The sequence below is a fragment of the Ischnura elegans genome, chromosome 9 (genome assembly GCF_921293095.1).
Source record: "Ischnura elegans chromosome 9, ioIscEleg1.1, whole genome shotgun sequence".
Classification (NCBI taxonomy): domain Eukaryota; kingdom Metazoa; phylum Arthropoda; class Insecta; order Odonata; family Coenagrionidae; genus Ischnura; species Ischnura elegans.
This window is the reverse complement of record NC_060254.1, coordinates 46,726,049-46,749,744: the sequence shown is the minus strand read 5'-3', so window position 1 is coordinate 46,749,744 and position 23,696 is coordinate 46,726,049. Positions and strand designations below refer to the sequence as shown.

Sequence of the window (23,696 nt, the reverse complement as noted above, 5' to 3'; positions counted from 1 at the left end):
AGGTTTTCTGCAATGTTATATTTTTCTGCCCCTTCGAATACACCTCTATAATTCACTGTGTCATCATCTATATTAATTACCTTGACAGAAATATAAGATAATGGTTAATAAACATGAGGTTTGCTAACATATAATGACTTTCTCTCATTTATGTTACCACTTTCACTCGCTTGTAATAGGCTTTATTTCTCTCTATCATCATTTGTTTGCTCCTTTGACATAAAAAGATATTTTTGATTAAATATGAGTTTTGCCGCAATGTTACCACTTTATATCACTCTGAATAGGCGACTGTTATTTCACTCAATCATCAATTTGGCGTTTCTCTCGGCATAGAAATAAGATCTTTTTATTTAAGTATGAAGTTTGCCACAACGGTATCAGTTTCTTTCATTTGTAACAGGCAACTATATTTCATTTCATCGTCAGCCATTGATTCCCTTCACGATAAAAGAAGATATTTGTTAATAAGTATGAGGTTTACCGCAATATTATCATTTTCTCTCACTTGGAATGCGCAACTTATACATATGTATTTCACCCAATCAAAATTTATTTACTTCCTCGTCATTACACTTCTTTTAATTACACCCAGCTCCATATTTTATAACAATTTCCTAACTTGTTCCTCTAATATGACATTTGCATTTGAATCCTACGTTCACGTTCCATGGTATGTTATTTTCGTCTGCTACGGTGCCAATGGCATAACCTTCTGTTGATAACATTTAGACGGAACTTACTTAATGACAACTATATTACCAAATCATGAATAAATAGCATTAAACAGAACCAATATTTAAAAAAAGAAACTACGATCTCAAGGATAGTTTCAATAATGCATTCTAGCAACAACAATCTCTATCACATACAAACTTTATTGTGATGTTGTAATATTGTTTCCTTCGATTCTGTAGGTACAGCATTACTACCACACATTATATAAGCATTGTTAACAACTTATCTGATATCGTTTATCTTAATCTAGCAATAAGTCGTAATTTCCGCAAATAAAAAGATTGAGAATGACGACAACAAACTGTGCCAATGAGTCTTCACTTGTTTTTACCCTTCTTTCATTGGTGGAGACACGTGAAACTTCGGATATATTCGGATTTTCCATGTTTGGGAAGGAGAGGAAACCGTACCGACTGGATTGAAACCGACGACCTTACAGAATCGCTGAAAGTGCCGTCTTCGGTACGGAAACCGTTGTCGGTACGGAATGATGTGCTGTCGGTGGGCTGGGAAGGGAAACCGACCGGTGCGGTACCGACGAAATACAGAATACGGCCCCTGAAACGAGGCCATTAAAAAGTAACGGCGGAGATGAGACATAAAAGCAGAAACTCCAAGGTATCGTTGAAGTACAATGAAGGTGGATCCAAAGATGAGAAAACTGAAAGTATTCTAATTTCTCTCTGCGACTGCTACAAAATGTTGTCAATCATTTGGACGATCGTTTCGCCATTGAGGTGGAAGATATCATAATCAATCCTCCTTCCACCGGTAAATATGAGACCATCAAGGCGGAGTTGATACATCGCCTAACTGCATCCAAAGAGCAGCGAATCCGGTAATCTTGGAACTCGAGGAGCTGGCCAACCGGAAACCATCTCAGTTCCTGCGCCATCTACGAACTCTCACCGGTGATGGCGTCCTGAGTGATTTCCTGAAATCTCTGTGGATGAATCGGCTGCCATCCACCATTCAGAGCATACTATTGACCCAAGAGTCAGCAAGCTTAGAGGATTTGGCAAGGCTAGCATATAAGATCCACAAGGTAAACCCCCGTACCCATGAGACAACGCAGAAACAACTCCTGTAACGTGTCGAGGAGTTGACCCGACAGGTAGCAGCCTTTTCTACCAGAGGTTTGGGCTCCCATCCTCACACGAGACGACGCAGCTGTTCTCGCTTGCGTGCGCGTTCCGCTGACCGGGAAAACAACACGGGCATGTGCTGGTACCACTGGCGTTTCGGAGTAAAGGCGAATAAGTGTGTCCCTCCGTGCAATTTCCCCAAGGAAAACCCCGAGGGCAGTCGGTAGACACGGCAACCGACTATCGCCCGCCTTCCAGCCACCTGTATGTGACGGATGTAACCACAAAAATGCAGTTTCTCATTGACACTGGCGCAGAACTTTGTGTACTCCCCGAGGTATGCTGAAAGGACCTCGTGTGCGTACGGACTATGACCTTTTCGCCGCAAATAATTCTATAATATATACTTACGGCTGGGTGATGCTAAAGTTAAATTTTCGGCTGCGTCGTGATTTTTCGTGGCATTTTTGTTGTCGCCGACGTCTCTTAGCCCATAATAGGAGCCGATTTTTTGATGTACTATGGCTTATTAGTGGATGTCAGGAATCAGCGTCTCATTGATAGTGTGACAAAGCGTTCCGTTGTTGGCCATTTGGCCAAATCATCGGAGGAGCATGTGAAGTCGATCAGTGGGGCAACGAGATTTCACGCTGTTCATTCCCGCTTCCCGCACATCACCCGTCTGTCGGGTGTCCCCAAGCAGCCACGAAACTCAACACTCCATTTCATCTGTACCACTTCTGGCCCACCCGTGTCATGCAAACCCAGGCGCATGGCTCCGTACAAACTAGCAGCTGCTCGGAGAGAGTTCAAGCTGATGGTGCAGCTGGGATTAGCACGAAGATCGGACAGTGTCTAGTCATCTGCCCTGCATCTTGTCCCTAAGAAAAGTGACGATCAATGGTGTCCGTGCGGTGATTATCATGCTCTCAACGCCCGCTGTATTTTTCAGTTTGTCGCGTTTCGTCACTGAAGACAACATGATCAAGAAAATCATCATCGTCATGAAACAATATTTCCATTGTGAAGTTGGCCGGTAATCCGTGGTATGTAGGCTTTAGAGCCTGTAATAACTGTAAACGGTAAGGACGCAGTTACAAGCGTTTCCTTAAAACTTTCCAAGCAGTCGACACAGTAATTTCTAATTCACAACTAGCCTTCCGGACTGATTTCTTTGGGCTACGAGTGAACCACTCTCTCACTCGCTCAACAGTCTCTTCGCTAACTCTTGGTCGTCCCATGCTCTTCCCTTTACAAAGGCAGCCTGTATCTTCAAATTCACGATACCATCTACGGATGTTATTGTCACTAAGAGGATCACAACTGAATTGAATGCAGAACGCACATTGCACAGATTCAGTCTTTGAAAACTGTAAAACACAAAACGCTTTCTGTTCACTAGTCGCCATCTTTGCTACCACCGCTATCTAGCAGATCGCGGCGGAAACATTTCACGCACATGTGCATTGTTGCTAAAAAAACAAAACTGTTTGAGTTACTCTTTCATTTGACATATAATTTATAACTGTAAGTGTAATGTAATAAATATTATAAAGCTTTAAAACCCCGATATTCACTTATAAACACCCTGTATAAGGGGCGTTGTCCATCAGAATACAACTTTGCGGTTTTATATTCGGCAACAGCTGGTTGACGAACCAATTTCTGAAGTTCTCATTTGCCATTTCACAATGATAATCTACAGAGTTTTTACTTGCCTTAAATAGATATGTGGTGTTTCGAACAAAACCTTCAGATGTCCTCGCGTGCAGAAGAATCAATCTGGAGCCCTTGCCAAACAGGCGCTAGCATCGTTCCTTTCGCAGTTTCATCCATCGAAATAACAGTCTTCGAATGTCCTGCATTCACCCATGTCTCATCCTGCCAAACTGCGGAATTCAAATCAACTCTGATGGTTTCTCACAAGAACTTCCCATTCCAAGCAACAATGACTCCTTTTTTCACTAAAATTTTCCTATTATTGGAAAACTTTTTCCACATGAAGCCAATTTTTCTCAGGACAATTCAAAGGCTTGTCTGTCCACCATCAAAAAGATCTGTTTCTTTAAACAATATCAACAGTTTTCCAACAGTTGGATATTACCTCATCTTGTATAACAGTGGATATACACGTAGATTGCTTCCTCATCGAAATTGTCAATACATACTTGTTTTCTGACTTCACTTGTGCCTTTTCTTGCCGGGTGTTCTTAAAACAGGAAATTCTATGTTTCCACCATTACGGTCTCCACATTTTTCTTTCAGGATCCTCAAAACTGATCGGAAATGATTTTACTTGCTTGAATCTTTCCATCACTCTTGCTAACGGAATTAGAGAACTGCCATGGAATTTTTCCTTTTCAAAGTATTCGTAAATACTTGCGATGACTTCCCATGTTTACAAATTCAGTATCACACCATGACAATGTTTCTTCCCGCTCATGATGACTAAAGATGAAATCAGTTAGAATTACTATTTTAAACAAATAAAGCCAAAACCTTCATCAACCACATCAATGAAATACTTCCATTGAAAGCACTAAGAAGATTTCATGAAAAGCATTGGAAAAAGTAAAAGACACACAGCAACACCGCCACAGTAGACTAAGAACGCACACAAGAGAAAAGAGAAAATCTATAGAAAGTTTTGTTTTAGTGATATATATGCATGTAAAAATATTGTATGACTAGGCGAGGGTGCAAAGTGCATTTGGGGGAAAGCCATTGGCTATAAACCGTGTTGGTGCACGGTTCTCCACCATTTCTTTTGAGCTGTCAATGGACAACCCTCGCCACTGTAGTCTAAAGCCTGAGTCACACAATCATTTTTTTTTCGTCACAAAAGTGATCACTATCACGATCACTAGGCGAAATGATCGTCGCCGATAAATGTTTTTCGCATTCACCATAGCGATGAGGATTCCCATCGCTATTTTTCATCACTAGTCCGGTCGCTTTTTCCGTCGCTAACACCGTCACTAAAACCACATATTAGCCAATCGGAATGCATGCCCGTACGGAGCAATTGCAATGCAATGTTTGACAATTGTGGGAACGACATAGATAAATAAACACGTTATATATTTTCTTGATGCCGGTCCTATGAAAACGAGCTGTGATATTGGAAATGATGCGAAAAGGGACGGCGGGAGTGACCGTGTGATTCAGAAAAATTATCACTAGAACGATCGCTTTTCGCGACGGGATAAGTGATCGCAACAGTGATCACTTTCGCAACAAAAAAAATGATCGTGTGATTCAGGCTTAAGCACTGCTTGCCTCTGAGGGTTGAGGCTAGGGTGGTAGTTCGGCTGATGGACTCTTTGCCACTTTCCTCACCTGTAGCGTGGACTCTTTCATTCCTTTCATACTTCCTTCTTGTGTGGTAGCCTCTAAGCCAGATGAGCCAGCAGCATTTGCTTCATCAGCAAGCATCTTTTTAATGGCATCATACCCAGTATCAGGATGAACTATCTGTACAGAATGCCGTCTAGACAGCCGGACTGTAGTCTCAGCTCTGCTTGTCTCTGAGGGTTGAGGCTGGGGTGGTGGTGTCACTGATGGACTCTTTGCCACTTTCCTCACCTGTAGCGTGGACTCTTTCATCCCTTTCATACTTCCTTCTTGTGTGGTAGCCTCCAAGCCAGATGAGCCAGCAGCATTTGCTTCGTCAGCAAGCATCTTTTTAATGGCATCATACCCAGTATCAGGATGAACTATCTGTACAGAATGCCGTCTAGACAGCCGGACAGTAGTCTCAGCACTGCTTGTCTCTGAGGGTTGAGGCTGGGGTGGTGGTGTCACTGATGGACTCTTTGCCACTTTCCTCACCTGTAGCGTGGACTCTTTCATTCCTTTCATACTTCCTTCTTGTGTGGTAGCCTCCAAGCCAGATGAGCCAGCAGCATTTGCTTCGTCAGCAAGCATCTTTTTAATGGCATCATACCCAGTATCAGGATGAACGATCTGTACAGCTTGCCGTCTAGATAGCCGGACTGTAGTCTCAGCACTGCTTGTCTCTGAGGGTTGAGGCTGGGGTGGTGGTGTCACTGATGGACTCTTTGCCACTTTCCTCACCTGTAGCGTTGACTCTTTCATTCCTTTCATACTTCCTTCTTGTGGGGTAGCTTCCAAGCCAGATGAGCCAGCAGCATTTGCTTCGTCAGCAAGCATCTTTTTAATGGCATCATACCCAGTATCAGGATGAACTATCTGTACAGAATGCCGTCTAGACAGCCGGACAGTAGTCTCAGCACTGCTTGTCTCTGAGGGTTGAGGCTGGGGTGGTGGTGTCACTGATGGACTCTTTGCCACTTTCCTCACCTGTAGCGTGGACTCTTTCATTCCTTTAATACTTCCTTCTTGTGTGGTAGCCTCCAAGCCAGATGAGCCAGCAGCATTTGCTTCGTCAGCAAGCATCTTTTTAATGGCATCATACCCAGTATCAGGATGAACGATCTGTACAGCTTGCCGTCTAGATAGCCGGACTGTAGTCTCAGCACTGCTTGTCTCTGAGGGTTGAGGCTGGGGTGGTGGTGTCACTGATGGACTCTTTGCCACTTTCCTCACCTGTAGCGTTGACTCTTTCATTCCTTTCATACTTCCTTCTTGTGGGGTAGCTTCCAAGCCAGATGAGCCAGCAGCATTTGCTTCGTCAGCAAGCATCTTTTTAATGGCATCATGCCCAATATCAGGATGAACGATCTGTACAGCTTGCCGTCTAGATAGCCGGACTGTAGTCTCAGCTCTGCTTGTCTCTGAGGGTTGAGGCTGGGGTGGTGGTGTCACTGATGGACTCTTTGCCACTTTCCTCACCTGTAGCGTTGACTCTATCATTCCTTTCATACTTCCTTCTTGTGGGGTAGCTTCCAAGCCAGATGAGCCAGCAGCATTTGCTTCGTCAGCAAGCATCTTTTTAATGGCATCATGCCCAGTATCAGGATGAACGATCTGTACAGCTTGCCGTCTAGATAGCCGGACTGTAGTCTCAGCTCTGCTTGTCTCTGAGGGTTGAGGCTGGGGTGGTGGTGTCACTGATGGACTCTTTGCCACTTTCCTCACCTGTAGCGTTGACTCTTTCATTCCTTTCATACTTCCTTCTTGTGGGGTAGCTTCCAAGCCAGATGAGCCAGCAGCATTTGCTTCGTCAGCAAGCATCTTTTTAATGGCATCATGCCCAGTATCAGGATGAACGATCTGCACAGCTTGCCGTCTAGATAGCCGGACTGTAGTCTCAGCACTGCTTGTCTCTGAGGGTTGAGGCTGGGGTGGTGGTGTCACTGATGGACTCTTTGCCACTTTCCTCACCTGTAGCGTTGACTCTTTCATTCCTTTCATACTTCCTTCTTGTGGGGTAGCTTCCAAGCCAGATGAGCCAGCAGCATTTGCTTCGTCAGCAAGCATCTTTTTAATGGCATCATGCCCAGTATCAGGATGAACGATCTGTACAGCTTGCCGTCTAGATAGCCGGACTGTAGTCTCAGCTCTGCTTGTCTCTGAGGGTTGAGGCTGGGGTGGTGGTGTCACTGATGGACTCTTTGCCACTTTCCTAACCTGTAGCGTTGACTCTTTCATTCCTTTCATACTTCCTTCTTGTGGGGTAGCTTCCAAGCCAGATGAGCCAGCAGCATTTGCTTCGTCAGCAAGCATCTTTTTAATGGCATCATGCCCAGTATCAGGATGAACGATCTGTACAGCTTGCCGTCTAGATAGCCGGACTGTAGTCTCAGCTCTGCTTGTCTCTGAGGGTTGAGGCTGGGGTGGTGGTGTCACTGATGGACTCTTTGCCACTTTCCTCACCTGTAGCGTTGACTCTTTCATTCCTTTCATACTTCCTTCTTGTGGGGTAGCTTCCAAGCCAGATGAGCCAGCAGCATTTGCTTCATCAGCAAGCATCTTTTTAATGGCATCATGCCCAGTATCAGGATGAACGATCTGTACAGCTTGCCGTCTAGATAGCCGGACTGTAGTCTCAGCACTGCTTGTCTCTGAGGGTTGAGGCTGGGGTGGTGGTGTCACTGATGGACTCTTTGCCACTTTCCTCACCTGTAGCGTTGACTCTTTCATTCCTTTCATACTTCCTTCTTGTGGGGTAGCTTCCAAGCCAGATGAGCCAGCAGCATTTGCTTCGTCAGCAAGCATCTTTTTAATGGCATCATGCCCAGTATCAGGATGAACGATCTGTACAGCTTGCTGTCTAGATAGCCGGACTGTAGTCTCAGCTCTGCTTGTCTCTGAGGGTAGAGGCTGGGGTGGTGGTGTCACTGATGGACTCTTTGCCACTTTCCTCACCTGTAGCGTTGACTCTTTCATTCCTTTCATACTTCCTTCTTGTGGGGTAGCTTCCAAGCCAGATGAGCCAGCAGCATTTGCTTCGTCAGCAAGCATCTTTTTAATGGCATCATGCCCAGTATCAGGATGAACTATCTGTACAGAATGCCGTCTTAGCCGGACTGTAGTCTCAGCACTGCTTGTCTCTGAGGGTTGAGGCTGGGGTGGTGGTGTCACTGATGGACTCTTTGCCACTTTCCTCACCTGTAGCATGGACTCTTTCATTCCTTTCATACTTCCTTCTTGTGTGGTAGCCTCCAAGCCAGATGAGCCAGCAGCATTTGCTTCGTCAGCAAGCATCTTTTTAATTGCATCATACCCAGTATCAGGATGAACGATCTGTACAGCTTGCCGTCTAGATAGCCGGACTGTAGTCTCAGCTCTGCTTGTCTCTGAGGGTTGAGGCTGGGGTGGTGGTGTCACTGATGGACTCTTTGCCACTTTCCTCACCTGTAGCGTTAACTCTTTCTTTCCTTTCATACTTCCTTCTTGTGTGTGAGCCTCCGAGCCTGATGAGCCAGCAGCATTTGCTTCGTCAGCAACCATCTTTTTAATGACATCATGCCCAATATCAGGATGAACAATCTGTACAGCATGCCTCCAAGGTTTTGGTTGACCTGGCTGCTGAGTAAACCGCCCACCAACACCAACCAGACAGGTTTTCTACATAAATTTTTTTTGTTGATGCAAAAATTTATTTGTGAAACTGATTATTGTTTATGCCATGAAATTATGTAATTAAAATGGTGTTCGTGTCAAATAAGACTGTTATTATTTTTAGGACATAATGTGTCTTAATTTCTTATAAAATTTGTGAAGGGGGATATGTTATATGGTTACGTATTTTAATAATGAGGGCTGGAAGGAATGCCGGGAAGGACAGAGCACAACCGATGAGAGAATGCCAAATGGCTCAGTGGTGACAACGCTATGAATTTTGCAAGCTGCATCATTTAACATAAGTGAATACAATAATACAATTCCTGTTCCTGAAATTGGTATGCCTTATCATTTGAACTCTGTAACGGTCATAACAGGAGGAATGAGGGAAATGATGAACAAGCCCTGACTTCACAACGGTGTAACTTTACATGATACTTAGAGTCCTAAAGTTCGAATTCATCTACACCACATCACATATCATTGGCAGACTTCAAAGGTGCCGAATTCAAAATTTCTGGTATGCTTGGATTTTTCAAATACAGTAAAACTTGTATCGTATGTTGCTGTAGGGACCACAAAAAATGAACTTGCTATCCAGGAAAACATGCCTACTGGGCAATTAGATAATAGCAATTGTGGTAATTGCTCTCTGTAAAAATTCGTCATAATTACAATTACTTTCAAAAGTTCTCGTAGGAATCCCTTCCTGAACTCTTTGCTCATTGAAAATTAAGAATATGAGTACTGCATTGCAAAAAAAGTACCATGTGAATGCAAATCACAATGTTTCATAGATTTCCCTGAGATAATTACATAAAAATGGTGTCAATCTCCCTTGATTTGTCATGTATATATTTTAAGAGGACAAGTTAAACAAAGTAATTCCTTCTTTCTCACAGCTTATTCAGAGAATATGACAATAACTCTAAGCATATCATTTGGTTGTTTTAAAACATCATAAACATTGGCAAAACTTCATTAACCATAAATCACGGTGACCGCCTCCTGCATTCGTTCTTGGAATAAAACCATATTGATTGTTATATTGATTGATGTATCGATATTGATATGATGATTAATAACGCACTTAAAGATTATCACAAGTACATTTTTATATTTTACAGTTTAAATTCACCTTAATAAATTGTCCACTGTAGTCTACTTTCCATTTCTTGTGCTGAGATAAAGTATTTTTATGTTAAGCTTCGCGTGAAGATCCAAAGCATCGTCGTCTCCTGCAACACTTGTCAAGCGATGACACATGTACCCCTCGCATTGAGAAATGCATTTGGATGCATCACAGTCGTAGAAACAGAGGTGTGGAATGAAATTAAGATGGTCAATAGCTGGTATTAATAAAATAACTTATGAATTCGAAGGTTTAAAGTTTAAACACTTCAGAAGATAATAGGAAATGACTTGCGGTTGCACCATGGCAAGTAATTGAGCTTACTACCCAGGAAAGCACCACTATTTAAAACGTACTAACCAAATTGTTTTGCCTGCATTTTGTTTGGATGGTACTGGGACCGTGATAAATCACCGTATAAAGGAGGAAAATGTGCTAAAGAGAAACGTACTAACAAGTTCTACTATATTTGCATTTCTAAAAGTTTGTAAGAGTGGAATTACAGTAGTTTAGCCTCCTTTATTTTGTGGGACATTGGTAAATTATTCAGTAAGCAGCACTTGCCAACCAAAATTGGCCACCTGAGTTCAGAGCTTTTATTTTAACGTTAGACAAATCAAACGCAGAAGAGCACAGCTACACTATTCACCTGATTTTTCCGTTGATTAGGAAGTGAAGGGGCAGCGGGACCTGGCTGTGCACCCATTAAGCGTGGTGAGCCATTGCTTCCATTGGCTCCAACAGGAACTTGAATTCCTTCCAAATCCGCCAAGTACCCCTGGTATTTCTGCAGTTCCAGCCGAAGTTTATCTAACCGGTTCCCACTTTCATGTAGCTGTCCTTCCACAGACATTGGGTCACCCATGGCAGGATTTGATTCGTAGACACCTTTCATTTTCATCAATGCATCCCTGTAGGAAATTTTATGCCAATTAGAACACAAGAACACACTATCAACACAAAATGTATATGGTATTAGTATGGAAAATTAAAGGTTTATTAAGTCCCATTAAAATACCATATAAATGCCACTCCGTTTAAAGCAGAAATATCCATTTAAAATACTGAGCAAGACAAAAAGACACATGTACCATTTCATGAAAGTAAAATTTAAAAAATATTAGTTTTGACCAGGATATAAAATAAAATGCATCCGTTACTGGTCAAGTGCAATGTTTTAAATGAATGGTAAATTTCATCCAATAGTGTTTACAAATGTGTGCTAGTTCACTGCAGTAGTTTGTGAAAAAAATGATTTTTCAAATTAAGCAACTTACAATGATCATCATTGCTATTGTACAGGGAGCTCCATCAAACATAAAAAAATCTGGTTATGCACCTTGACAAATGGGCCTATTTCTCTTTCATAAGTATCCTTATTAAGTTAAAATAATAAAGACTCACCACCTTTGAATGGTTCTATGAGATTCTAAGAGGAATAGTTTTTATATAATTTTAACACTGCGGTAACATCTTGGTAAGATAGAATCTCATGCATACATGCAAGTTATCCCAATTAGATGAAGTTCAATTAACCAACTACATGTCCTACACATCTTTGGATAACACAAAGTTATACAAACTAGTTTCCAAATATTAGTAGTAAGAATGCGAATAAGTGAAGAATGTTAACTATTCTAACAGAAATTTCTTGAAACGAAAAGCTATTTAAACATACGATTCATAACATGGTTTTTAATATTCAAGGAATATTAGAAAAAATTATTTTTTGCTTTGCTATGGGTGCATTGCTAGAATTTAATACATTGGCCAGATGCTGCTGTCAACAAAAGCAATTTATCAAGACACTTGCAGAATTCCTTGAGTTTTCTCCGCGTTTCTATACAGGACCCAAAGTCCCTGAGAAGCCCAGGTTATTCTAGTTTTCCAGGTTTTCGTGCACCCTGCAATCTTAACACATGCCATTTTTTATCATCAATGTCATAATTTTAACTTAAAAGTTTGCAAAATTGTTGCCCAGATTGCTGCAGCAACAGTCAGATGCTCTTAGTATTTTGCATCCTAACATGTTTAGGGGTGACATCAGCTTTGCTAACAATATAACAAGCAGCTTCACATCAGTGTTGAAGATATGGCAATCAACCTGCATCCTATCCTGTGATATGGCAGGCAAATTTTCTATCCACAAGCCATTAATTTAGACACAGTACCTAAGATCTGACATATGGTGATCTCACATGTATTCAATATTTACAGCTACTTGGGTATTGCTGTCTCATGCTGATGGATTTTCCACACCATATGGTTACAAAGTAATGAAACTCTGTAGGATTCAACTGAGCTACACACCCCCTTATTTTGAAATTTAAGGCCAATATGTTAGATATTAACAGTTTGATGACACTAGCAAAAATTCAAATGCAGGATGAATGCCAAATAAAATACATATTTTCACAAGTGCATCCTTGGCAGCTTACGAATTAATGTCTGTCTTTACCTTGCAGCAGTTTCCTGCTGTACTTTTGCAGCAATTTCATCTATCCTTTGCTGTATCTTCTTCTTCCTTTGATTAGGAGGCAAGTCTCCAAAGTCCTCCTTCGCTTCCCCCAATGTCGAAAGATTGTTCTGCAAATAAAACATCAATGTGAGAAACCAATTGAAAAAAAGGCTTGCAAAGGTATTGCTCATTTAAGCTTCAATGCCAACAATGCAATGGCAAGATAGAATGGAAATAATTAAAAAATTTTTCATTAATACCAATGATCTGATGCAACAAATAGTAACGCTTTTTAGACTTCATTGAAGGAACTTGATTTACAAAATCAATCATTTTGTCACAAATCTGTTTGTAACTGAAAACAATCCTGAATCCAAATACAAATTAACCTTGAACAAGAAAACATTATAAAATTAACCTTATTTATTAATACTTTTTTGATTTTATTTTCAATTGATTGATACTTATTGCAGCAGAGAAAAAACTAACAAAACATCATAACATTCTGCTCATCACAAATTCGTTGTGTATGAAATACAAAATAACAGATTGATTCATAAAATATACTTTGTAAAAACAGTCCCTCAATCCTTCAATAAGGGTACTTCTATGTTTTTTCATCAATTCCAACAAATTTAGATTTAAAATATTTTATACATTGAGAAAATCTTGCCAAATTGACATAAATACAATTTCTGTAAAAGCAAGGGTATGGATGAAGCAATCATTCTAAAACTGCTCTAATTCTAAAAGCATGCCCATCCTGACAATTAAGACAGCTCACATGCACAATGCAAGCAGGTTTAGACCAGAGACACATTCCTAACACATTCAGTAAGCATTATAAAGTCTAGAACACAGCAAATGATAAGGATTCTAGCCATGTCCACAAGGCTATTGTGCATAAGCATATGAATATTTATAACCATTGCTATTATGAAGGTTTTACAAAGATTGGAATGCATCAGTTGAATCCAAAATTTACATCATATATTAGGCGACGACCAAAAGATGACAGAATGCAGAACAGACTTCTCTTCAGATGTTTCACATTTACATCTATGTAAAAATGCATTTAATTAGCCGAGGATATATTATGATGAACACACTCATCATGTTAACCCTTTTTTCAATCAAATTTACTTTGCACCACATCCTTCAATGAATAAACTACTGACAACTTATGGCAAATCAGTAGGAGGGCATTTTGTAGCAAATATCGGCTATTGATAGTAAACTATTAACCGGTAAATAGTTTTGATCGATAATTGAGCAGCAAAAACAAAGCTGTGAATGGCTAACTTTTCAACTGAGAGTAAATAAGAAATTTTAAGTGATCTGAGCAACTGTGGGATAGTGAAGTACACAACTATATGGAAGTAGTTCAATAGGTTTCTAAACACAACTAACCAGTAGATTTTTTTACTGAAGGATACAGCAACACAGTTAGAATGTCTTTTTGAAACAAAATTTATAATTTCAACAATTTTTTTCTTATGCCAATTTCAACAAATTTACAACAATGAGTTAGTGAGTACCAATAATGAATACACTCCAATCACAGCCATCAAAATCTTGATGTATTCACTGACACTCAATGTGCAAGAGGCTGATGAACATTAAACTGTAAAATTACTATCAACTTGCAGTAGTGAAGACCAGAAAGTACAAAGAAATGTCTACAAAGTCACAAACATGACATTTTTCTTAATGCTTCATCTTCCATGTCAAGAAATTTGTAACACAAATATAGATGGTAACAAAAAATATAACTAGCCATTTTTTCATAAACACATACATTCTTTGAAATAATAAGCCAATGACTGAGTTAAGAGAGTAAAACATGTATGCAAGAAAGATAAGTCAACAGTCCAACACATATGAAAACAGCGTGAACAGTTAATGAGGTTTTGCATTTATGAAGTAATGCCAGCAGAAAAAAGGCATAATAAAAAAGTATCAAGTAGTCACAGCCATAATTAGAACATATTCACCCAAAATCAAATAACATAAACCCTAGATGACAAAAAAGCATATGACATAAAACCCAAATAATCATATCCCCCTGACTTAATATCATCTTAATTTTGAAAATACCCCTATGAAAAAATTGTATAAAACTGTTTCAAATTTTTATACATTGCCATGGTAATGTATAAGAATGCATAAAAATTTGAAACAGTTTTATAAATTTTTTCATAGGGGTAAATACGAAAAATAATCAGAAAATTATACTCACTAGTGAAAAATTAAGGTTTAGTTCTTTTTATCCTGCAAAATTAGATCCTACGTCCACACAATAAAAACAAGGAGATATTCCTTCCTTATATCTATTTTTATCTAGTTCCAAACACCATTTATTAAGAGAATATTATTGTTGTATATATATTTTCATTAATGTTGCTAGGTATTTCTGGTAACTTGCCTATTGGCAACTGTTTTGTTTGTGTTGCTATTGACCCGATTGTTATGCCAAGGAGGCTGATGTGTGTGTAATAGTAAATATCCATACACAGATGGAATTAATAAATAATGAGTTGCATCCATATCAGTAACTCAGATTCTTGATTTACTACAATTATACATCATCCCCACTTATCACAGGAACTAATAAGATTTAGCCAGAAAATATTCATCGGTGAAAAAATCAAAATGACACGAAAGTTTGCTTCAAAACGTGCATCAAACTTGTGCAGATATGAATTTAAATGATTTCCATTAAGGTTAACGCTGACAAGTTAGACATGGATGCATATGTTTAGAGATACTATCTTTTCATAAAAATGTTCTATTTTGAATAGCTTTAATAAAGGCATTTTAATTTCCATTTTTCCCTAAATCTGGGTCCCCCAATTGTTGATGATTCAATTCAGGAAAAAAATAGGTCACCTGCAGTCAAATATAGCATAACAGATTACTTTTCTCCCAGAGAAAAAGTTTGGCGAAAAGAGGAAGTTTTATACTCAGAGAAATATAGTAGAACAACTAAATCATTTCTATGAAATAAGTTGAGAATACTAATTAGAAACATTAAGGACATCCCTACGTGCAAGACAATATTAACATAGGATGTGTAAAACCCCTGTCACTGACAAGGATCTACCGCTTCCATAGATAGGCTTTGGCAGAAGTTGAATTCATCTTGTGTTTACTCATAACACTTCATTCTTGATCAAAAAATACAACATATATGCTTCCTTCCCATTCACTCCTTACATTATACCCCTAGCCCTATAATTCTCCCATATGCTACAGAATTCAACGATAGCAGCTCCTTGAATATACCACCAACCACTTGATTGTGTACAATAAAGTGATTATGGTGGAGCATGATTAATGTATCAAATATAAAATGTTATACAGATCTACCTTACCCATCAAGGCTACCAATAACTAGTATGATATGGTGTTCTGGAGGAGGCAACCAACAGCGTAGGTCATTTGCACGATAGAGAAGAGTAGGGAGGGAGGGGTGAAGAGAAACACAGCATCGGCATTATCCTGCTCTTAATGAAAGGGGACCAATGTTTAAAAGTACATTCTGAAGGATAAAGTACTGTGGGTAGCGCAAGGAGAAGACACTCTCTAAAAAAATCTCTGCCTCCCCTGGAATTGAACCCAGGTCCAGTGGCTATGAAGAGAATGTGGAGTCGGTGCAGACGACGCGCAAAAACGATCGTCAGCTGTTTTGTAGTTCCGCTCGCCACCGAGAGGGGAGTGGAGACGGCCGGTCGCCAAGAGCAGCCAGCCCAGGAGTTCTACGCCGACTGTCAAGTTGTCAAGGTGGTCAAGGCTACTGCTGGTGCTGATAGATTGTAGTGTCTTCCTCAATAAAACAACGCTCACCACGAGTGGTTCGTTACCCCGTAAAAGTCTTTTTCCTTTTAATTGAGCCAACGACGAAGACTACCACGCTACAAGAACATACTAGTCATAGCACTAGGTCCCCTTCATAAATCTGCCCCATGAAATGTGACACTCTAAACCAATTCTTCCTCAGTCTTAGCCTTACGTTCCAATGCAAGCAAAATTGGGTGGAGCTGCTAATTGGTTAAAGGAATTTAGAAGTGCATGCCCTTAAACCAATTAACCCCTCGTGCTGTAATGACGAGTCTAGCTCATCATGAACTTTCGACGCCAAACCGCACAATGACGAGTGTATCTCGTCACCGGATTTTCATAATTTTAGCACTATTTAGAGGAACAATATATTTATTTTGAAAGCTTAACAATGTTAAAACATACATAGTATACATAAATAATTCATATTTTTTGAAACATGAGTCATTGGACGGATTAAAATGATTTTATTCGAGTAGCGATAGCTGTGTTCTCCGTGTTTAATAAACACATTTTATTTCACGGTTGTTCGTCAAACAAATTACAAAATATCATTTCATTACCTACCATTTAAAAGAGAACCACAGAAAAAAATAAATAAAGAATAGGAGCACGGTATTCTGAAAATAAATCGAAGTGGAAGGGGTTATAGAAGGAATCTCAGCCTCCAAAACCTGTTTTCCCAACCCGAAACCAGTTTCAGAGACTTTAAATTCTATTTTAATTGACTTTAGGACAAACACTTCTAAATTTCCTTCCTTTGAAAGGCTAACCAATCATGGGGCAAATCCGGTGGTACAGTCCCACATAGCAGAAATACGTCTCTGAGACGTCTCGAATATCGCATGTTACGTCTCAGAGACATTCTGAGAACTTCAGAGACATCTCTGAGACTTCTCTGAGATGTCACTATGTCCAAAAAAATGGTCTCTCAGATTTCTCATGGGAGGTCTCATATAAGTCTCTGAGATGTCTCATTAGACTTTGTACTATGGTATGCTTTAAAATTAAGGCAAAAAAATAACTGAATGCAAATTATACAGTTATGGCCTACTTATATCGATCATTTTTAGCGACAAAATTTTGATGGATGACCTTTCGAAAATAAGAAATCCGTATTAAATGTCGTGATTTTAATAATCACAACTGCATAATTGCACCGAAAAATATATATGGAAAGCATTGATGGCGTTTAAATGCGTTTTTTTTTAATTCCTGAACGTCTCACGACTACATCTCTGAGACATTTCTGAAACATTCGCGATATTCGAGACATTCGAGACCATAGTGAGACATCTTTGAGAGGTTCATTGCTATGTGGGGTGTTTCCCCTCCATTTTTCTCTCCCCAATATCAACACGACCGAGACTGATTACCTCCAAACATACACCGAGTAAGTTACATTTACCTATTCTAGCTCAAGATCGTCTATTTTAACAGACAGTATCCCTTTGTCTTACAGAACCACTTCACTAAGGTCTTATTGTAGTCCTCAAATTGCTTTAATGCCAATAAAACTTTCTGGGAATGACACACATGCATCAAATCATCCAAAAATTTATCAGAGTTATTACCTATCAATCCATTTTGATTTCCACTCTGTCTCTTCCTCTAAAACATAGGTTCAAATAAAACGCTAATTATCAGAGTATACAGTAAAAATCCTGCATTAATGCAACTCTTTTGGAAATTTTCATGCAACAAAAACCTGAGCAGATACTTTATGTAAACCAATATTAAACCACCTCCATCATCATTTTTACTAAACTTAACCGCAAGATATGTAATTGAAGAGTGCCTAGTTGAACCATAAAACCCTTGCCATGGATTTCCATTCACGAATTCTTCAACACAAATGACATCAGTTGTAGAAGACTTTTGTTTGTGTATTTTTGAAACATAAGTCATGCAGAGCTTTTAGGTTCCCGATATTGATAAAAAATTCAAAATATAGCAGGAAGTTTTTTTTTGCTCCAACACCCCTTGAATTATTGGAATGAACCACAGTAAAAGACTCAATTTTTTCATTCATAAAGGTGGAATTAATGAAACTAATTTCTATCACATCAGGAGAAAAGAAATACACAGTGTACTCAATACAATATGTGTTAAAACAGAAGTACAAACATTACCCACAAATGAAAACAGCTTTTTTACGTGTGGAAACTCAGAAGACCTGGAAAACTATGCCTATATGAGATTGAAAAATGGTGAGAAATAAAATCCTAATAGGATGGTGCAAGCTCCTAAGAAGCAATACACCAGCAGGCACATCACTAGCACTATGAAATGCTAATAGTAATTGATAAGGGTACATCAAATTCAGAAAGTAAGTCTGGATAAACAGTCATGTAGCAAATTTGGAGGTTGGGAATCGAGCCAACATTCAAAGAGACCTACCTTGATCGTTACACACGCTTCAATTAACTTCTGACAGACAGAAAGCATGGAAACAATGAAAGAGAGAGAAAAAGAAAAATACACCATGTGACTCCTGGCTTTCAATATAAAACATCCAACAGATAGCCAACGAAACCATTCACGTTTGAAGGATTTTTCACCATTAGAAAAAACTAAAGGGTATGAAATTGAAAAAATTAGCACTTCATATGAGACAGTCTCACTTTAGTAAAGGCCCAGAACAACAGTTTCATAATATATGCTCATACGTAGTTTTAAAACTTCCAAAATTAATGCAAGATAGATTAACATTTGATTTTTATTTTCCCGGCACATTCGTTGCTAATAATGAAAATAAAAAGTTGAATAAGAGCGCAATATTTAGCTTAAGGGTAATTTGAAACATAGATATATACCTCTACATACTAATACTTTTATGCTGCCTTCAGATTAATATGTCTATAATTGTCATGATGAAGACTGAAAAAATCTGAGTACAAATTTCCAATTTTTGTCATAAATTATCCACAGTGAAGCTAATTATTCATTTTTAGCCAACACAGATATAACATTGAGTTTATTTGGGGCATCAATTGAGAATAAGTAATTTTCCTTCACCTGATCATAACTATGTTAATTCGAAGGGGAAAGAGAAAAATGTTAGCATTTGGAAAAAGTCTAGAAAATATTCCCTAATCCTAGAAATGCAGGTCAACATGTAAAGGTATTGGACTTAGAATAAACAGGTGTAAGAGCCAGTAAGTATTTACTATGTACGTAACTGCTTAAATGCTACAATTGTAAAATCAAGACATCAAAACCTTTATCTTTGGCCTACCAGAGGTTAGCCGTAGACTTAGCACTTCTGCCTATCTTGTCAATGAGTAAACTAAACTGAGAGGAAATTTTACATTTGTAACTGACGCGATTTCATTTCATTCACAGATTCTACTACCCTATTCTAGAAATATCCCAACAAGTTTCTGTATCACTCAATGTCCTCAGCTATAAATCATTTACAATTTTCAAGGCAACAAACATTCTATAGACATACCACACTCCTAAATATTCTTACAAGATGACTATATTAGGAAAGGAAACTCATATATGTAAGTAATTATCAGAAATAACAAAGTTAAAAGAAGGAGATGGGAATATCAATCAAGTATGAATAGCACTGAAGTTTATTAGAATTAAGGTTTCCTGCCAGAGAGGTATTTGGTCGTATGTATCTCAGCTTTATGACCAGGTTGGGCCCTTTATCTATCACGCCTTAAACTACAATGAATTACAATATTTCTTTCATGCTCAAAAGCTGAAGAAAAACACTTTTGAATGTGCTTGAAAAACAACTTTTGGAGGAACACTGATCTCATGACAAAGAAACTTAACAAAATTGGTGTATCAAAGACAAAATTCCGTAAGTTGAAATCTCCATAGCTGACGTAAGAAGTCACTCATTTATAATAGGGGAAGGAGAACTTTAAATTAGAATAATCTTCCAAAATTAACTTTAATTGATAAGACGACCTTATTTCAGCAAAAAGTTTAGATGTACCAGCCACTCACACCGGTTATCAGAATTATAATAGATAATAGGAGATTAATTGCAAGTTTACACCAAACAACACAATTGCCTCTTCTGAGACCAAACACAGATCAATCTTCACGAGTACCTGAACATGCTACCCCACAAAAATTCAAATTTATTATACAATAACTTCACTGCTACCTATAAACATAGCATCATCTGGCCTGCAACAGTGTAAATGCATGAGTCATGAAACCATTATAAACTCTTACTCTTATGTGTGCTGAAAAATATACATGTGTATTATAGTTTTACAGAAAGAAGCAGCCCATTGTAAAAACTAACTTAGACCCTATTTCTAATAAAAAGAACTATGAAGCACAAGATATATCATTAAACTAAAATTAAAAAAATACATTGTAAGGATATTATATGATTATAAATTTGTGCAAACATTTAACGACGAGTGACACATGTGACTAAAAGAGTTTCACATGCAAATTTAACACATGCGATGGATGCATGCCGTGACTTGATAATATCATAATTGAAATCATTAATTCATTCAAAGATTATTAGTTACAGATTTATGAAAAATACAAATAAAACAATGAGGAGCCATTAAATGAAACCATATGAATACCGTATCTCCAGAAATTTTCCAACTAGAAAAATATCTTCTGAACAACCACAAAAAAGTCACTAATTTTTCTGCACAAAAATTGTACACCGATTCTAGAAATGGTAAAGGTTTACTTAAAATCACTCTCATTCAATGGCCTCTCAATACATACAATTAATGCCTACTAATAAAAAACATCATTTTAAAAACAAAAAACCTTATTAACATGTCATACACCCACATCCATTTGGAGCGCAACAACAATATGCCACAAAGTAATAAAATTCCATGGAATTTCAATATACCTATGGCAGAGGTTAAAACATTTGTGAAACAGCACTAAGTGACATGAACACAAATAGCTTTCAGATTAAGTGCACTGACTCTACACAGGAATATTATACTGGAATAGAAGAGGTGTTTAAAAAATTTGCAAAAGGGGAAAAAGGCAATGCCACTGTTGACAGGGTTCCCACTTTAACTACATTATAAAATTCACGGTTTTTTCCAGGTTTTCACGGTCTAAATGTCGTCAAATTCACGGTTTCTTGAGAAGCCATTTTAGGCAGAAATACTGAACATGTGACAACCTCCGGTCGCACATTCACTTAAAATTTTACAAACGCAACAGAAGCTGTGAATGCAAACGCGGCAATCAAAAGTGCTATCTCTCCTGACGTCACGTATCGTTTGCAAAATTCAGCTCCGGCTAAAATTTGTGAGTGGGAAAATAGAGAGAGGGACCAGGGTGCCAGGGAAGTTAAGAAGTGTCTGGACTTTCGCAAGTGTTGATGAACACTTTGGTTACCAGTCTTATGGCATTGGTACAGGCTTGAGGTCAATGTGTCGTCATGGCACACGGACCAATAATTGCGCCTCGAATATAAGTGTGCAGTGTCTGAGTGTCACCTTGAAACATGATAGACGTTTTTATTTTGTTCCGTCAATCGCAGTTATAAAATCAATTTTGAGAGATTTCTAAGGTTTTATGACGAAATTCACGGCTTTTTCCAGGTTTTTTCACGGCACACAAAATTCACGGCTTATTCACGGTTTTAAGGTTTTCACGGTTGAGTGGGAACCCTGGTTGATTGTTCTGGAAGCAAGCTAAGCATGTCATATCAATAAATAGGAAGCGGAATGGGTGAAACGCGTACATAGACGTAAGCTTTCACAGAAAACCCAGGTATACAAAGGCCACAAGGAACGTGCTGCTGAAAGTTGAGGATTGGAGAAGAAAATCAGACCAATGGACAAGGGGATAGTTAAACTTTTTTTCCCTTCAAGCGTAGGTGATACTTACATGGGTCGGGAGCGGTGATCATGGTGGGAGATAGGAGCAGCGATTTCGTCATCCACATTGCAAGAGGAAATGGGTCATTTCAATGTGGTGATGTTGTACGTCATTGAAGAGAGTATCGAGTGAATTGAGTGTGAAGAGATTAGAATTAGAGAAAATTTGGGGAATCCGGAGAATTTGAGAGTATTTAGAAATTGAGATTGGAAAGGGGAATAATTTGAGAGGAGTAAAGTTGTATAGAATCAGGAAATAGGGAAAACAGTAGGTTGAAGTGGTTAGTCAGAATTTATTGTCCGGTGAGGAAGATATATTGAAGGGCAGGCAAAGGGGAAAGGTGCAAATCAGTCACCAGCCAATAAAATGATTTTTCCCCCATGAGGAGAGTGTGTTGTAAGAAAAAAGAAAGAGAAAAAATTGTTAATGCATACAGATAAAAAGTAAATGATAAGAGGGAAGCTATAAAAAAACATCAAGTTTCTTCTCAAAATGACACTACTTCCGTATACTGCATTTCAATATTCCTTGGGTGAATAAGATAGATGGGACAACATCCATATTGCATTACAAGACAATGTATTAAATTCATAAAAAATTATACCATTGAAGTGAATCAAATATCCTGAGAGAAGAAAATGTCAAAAAGCAATATGTATCTATTACAGAATTGCTCAATATGTTGTAACAGAGAGTTACAGGAAGTCGATATGCATTATTTTGATGACCGGCTAGCTTATAATGAAACTTTATCACTCCTTTACCTAACTTGACTTCAAAAAGTAATGAGCACAATATCAAATAACACATTACTTGAAGGGTAACAAAGTGTACTTTGACAGGAGAAAAAATCATGCTCAAAGAATTTATTCATCGCTAATAATTTAACAAGAGAAGATATATTCCTTTATTTCATTAGTAATTCTTATGTTTCAAAGCTTCAAATTATATTGATTTAAATGAAAATGGACACTTAGAGCTTTTTTGAAAATTGAAATAAGGCTATGATGAAAAATGTTAAGTTTGAATTGTATTTGAAATATAAAATCTCATAAAAATCTACAATCAGTATCAAGATTTCAAAATATTTTATAACTCAAACTTCCATCAGTGCCATTCCAAAGTCACTAGTCTAAACTATTCTAAGATCATGCAGAACTGAAAAACCTGAATAACTATGGCTCATACGGCATGCCTAGTGATGAAAATTATGTGAACTAAGGCTCTTTGGAACGATATTTATTTGATTTGCACATGTAGCTACCTGAATATCTCTTATGCATTTTGTTTTCATGAGATATCAAGTGCTATGAGAATGAAAAATAAATAGTACTTTTCAGCCGATGAGATACACATTTTTTATAACTAGTTTTTCATTAAGGTATACTTATTATTTCTTCAAGGCTTTCAGAAGTGTAACTGTACTCCACCCAATAAAGTACATTTCAATCTTACGTCTCATTGTGGATATTTTGTCTCTTATTGCTATAGCAGACAATGACCAAAGATAATACAAAAACTTTTTCGTTCCACAATGACACGTTAATCTGTTAAGTTTTTCGAGCCAATGATACAGAAATTAGTTCGCATAAAGAGCATGGAGCGA

General features: G+C 38.3%; 1 protein-coding gene across 6 annotated transcripts in view; it reads right to left on the bottom strand.

Moving 5' to 3' along the window:
• Positions 1 to 23,696, bottom strand: part of LOC124166043 (formin-binding protein 1-like) — a 300,513-nt gene that overhangs the window by 8,318 nt on the left and 268,499 nt on the right. For 2 of the 6 annotated variants that reach the window (XM_046543628.1, XM_046543630.1), the window contains exons 8-10: positions 18,644 to 18,673; positions 12,404 to 12,531; positions 10,595 to 10,856 (exon numbers count right to left, since the gene is read on the bottom strand). In XM_046543628.1, coding sequence (XP_046399584.1) covers positions 10,595 to 10,856; positions 12,404 to 12,531; positions 18,644 to 18,673 — 420 coding nt within the window. The remainder of the gene's footprint in view (positions 1 to 10,594; positions 10,857 to 12,403; positions 12,532 to 18,643; positions 18,674 to 23,696) is intronic. The other 4 variants (XM_046543631.1, XM_046543634.1, XM_046543629.1 and 1 more) reach the window with 3 other exon arrangements.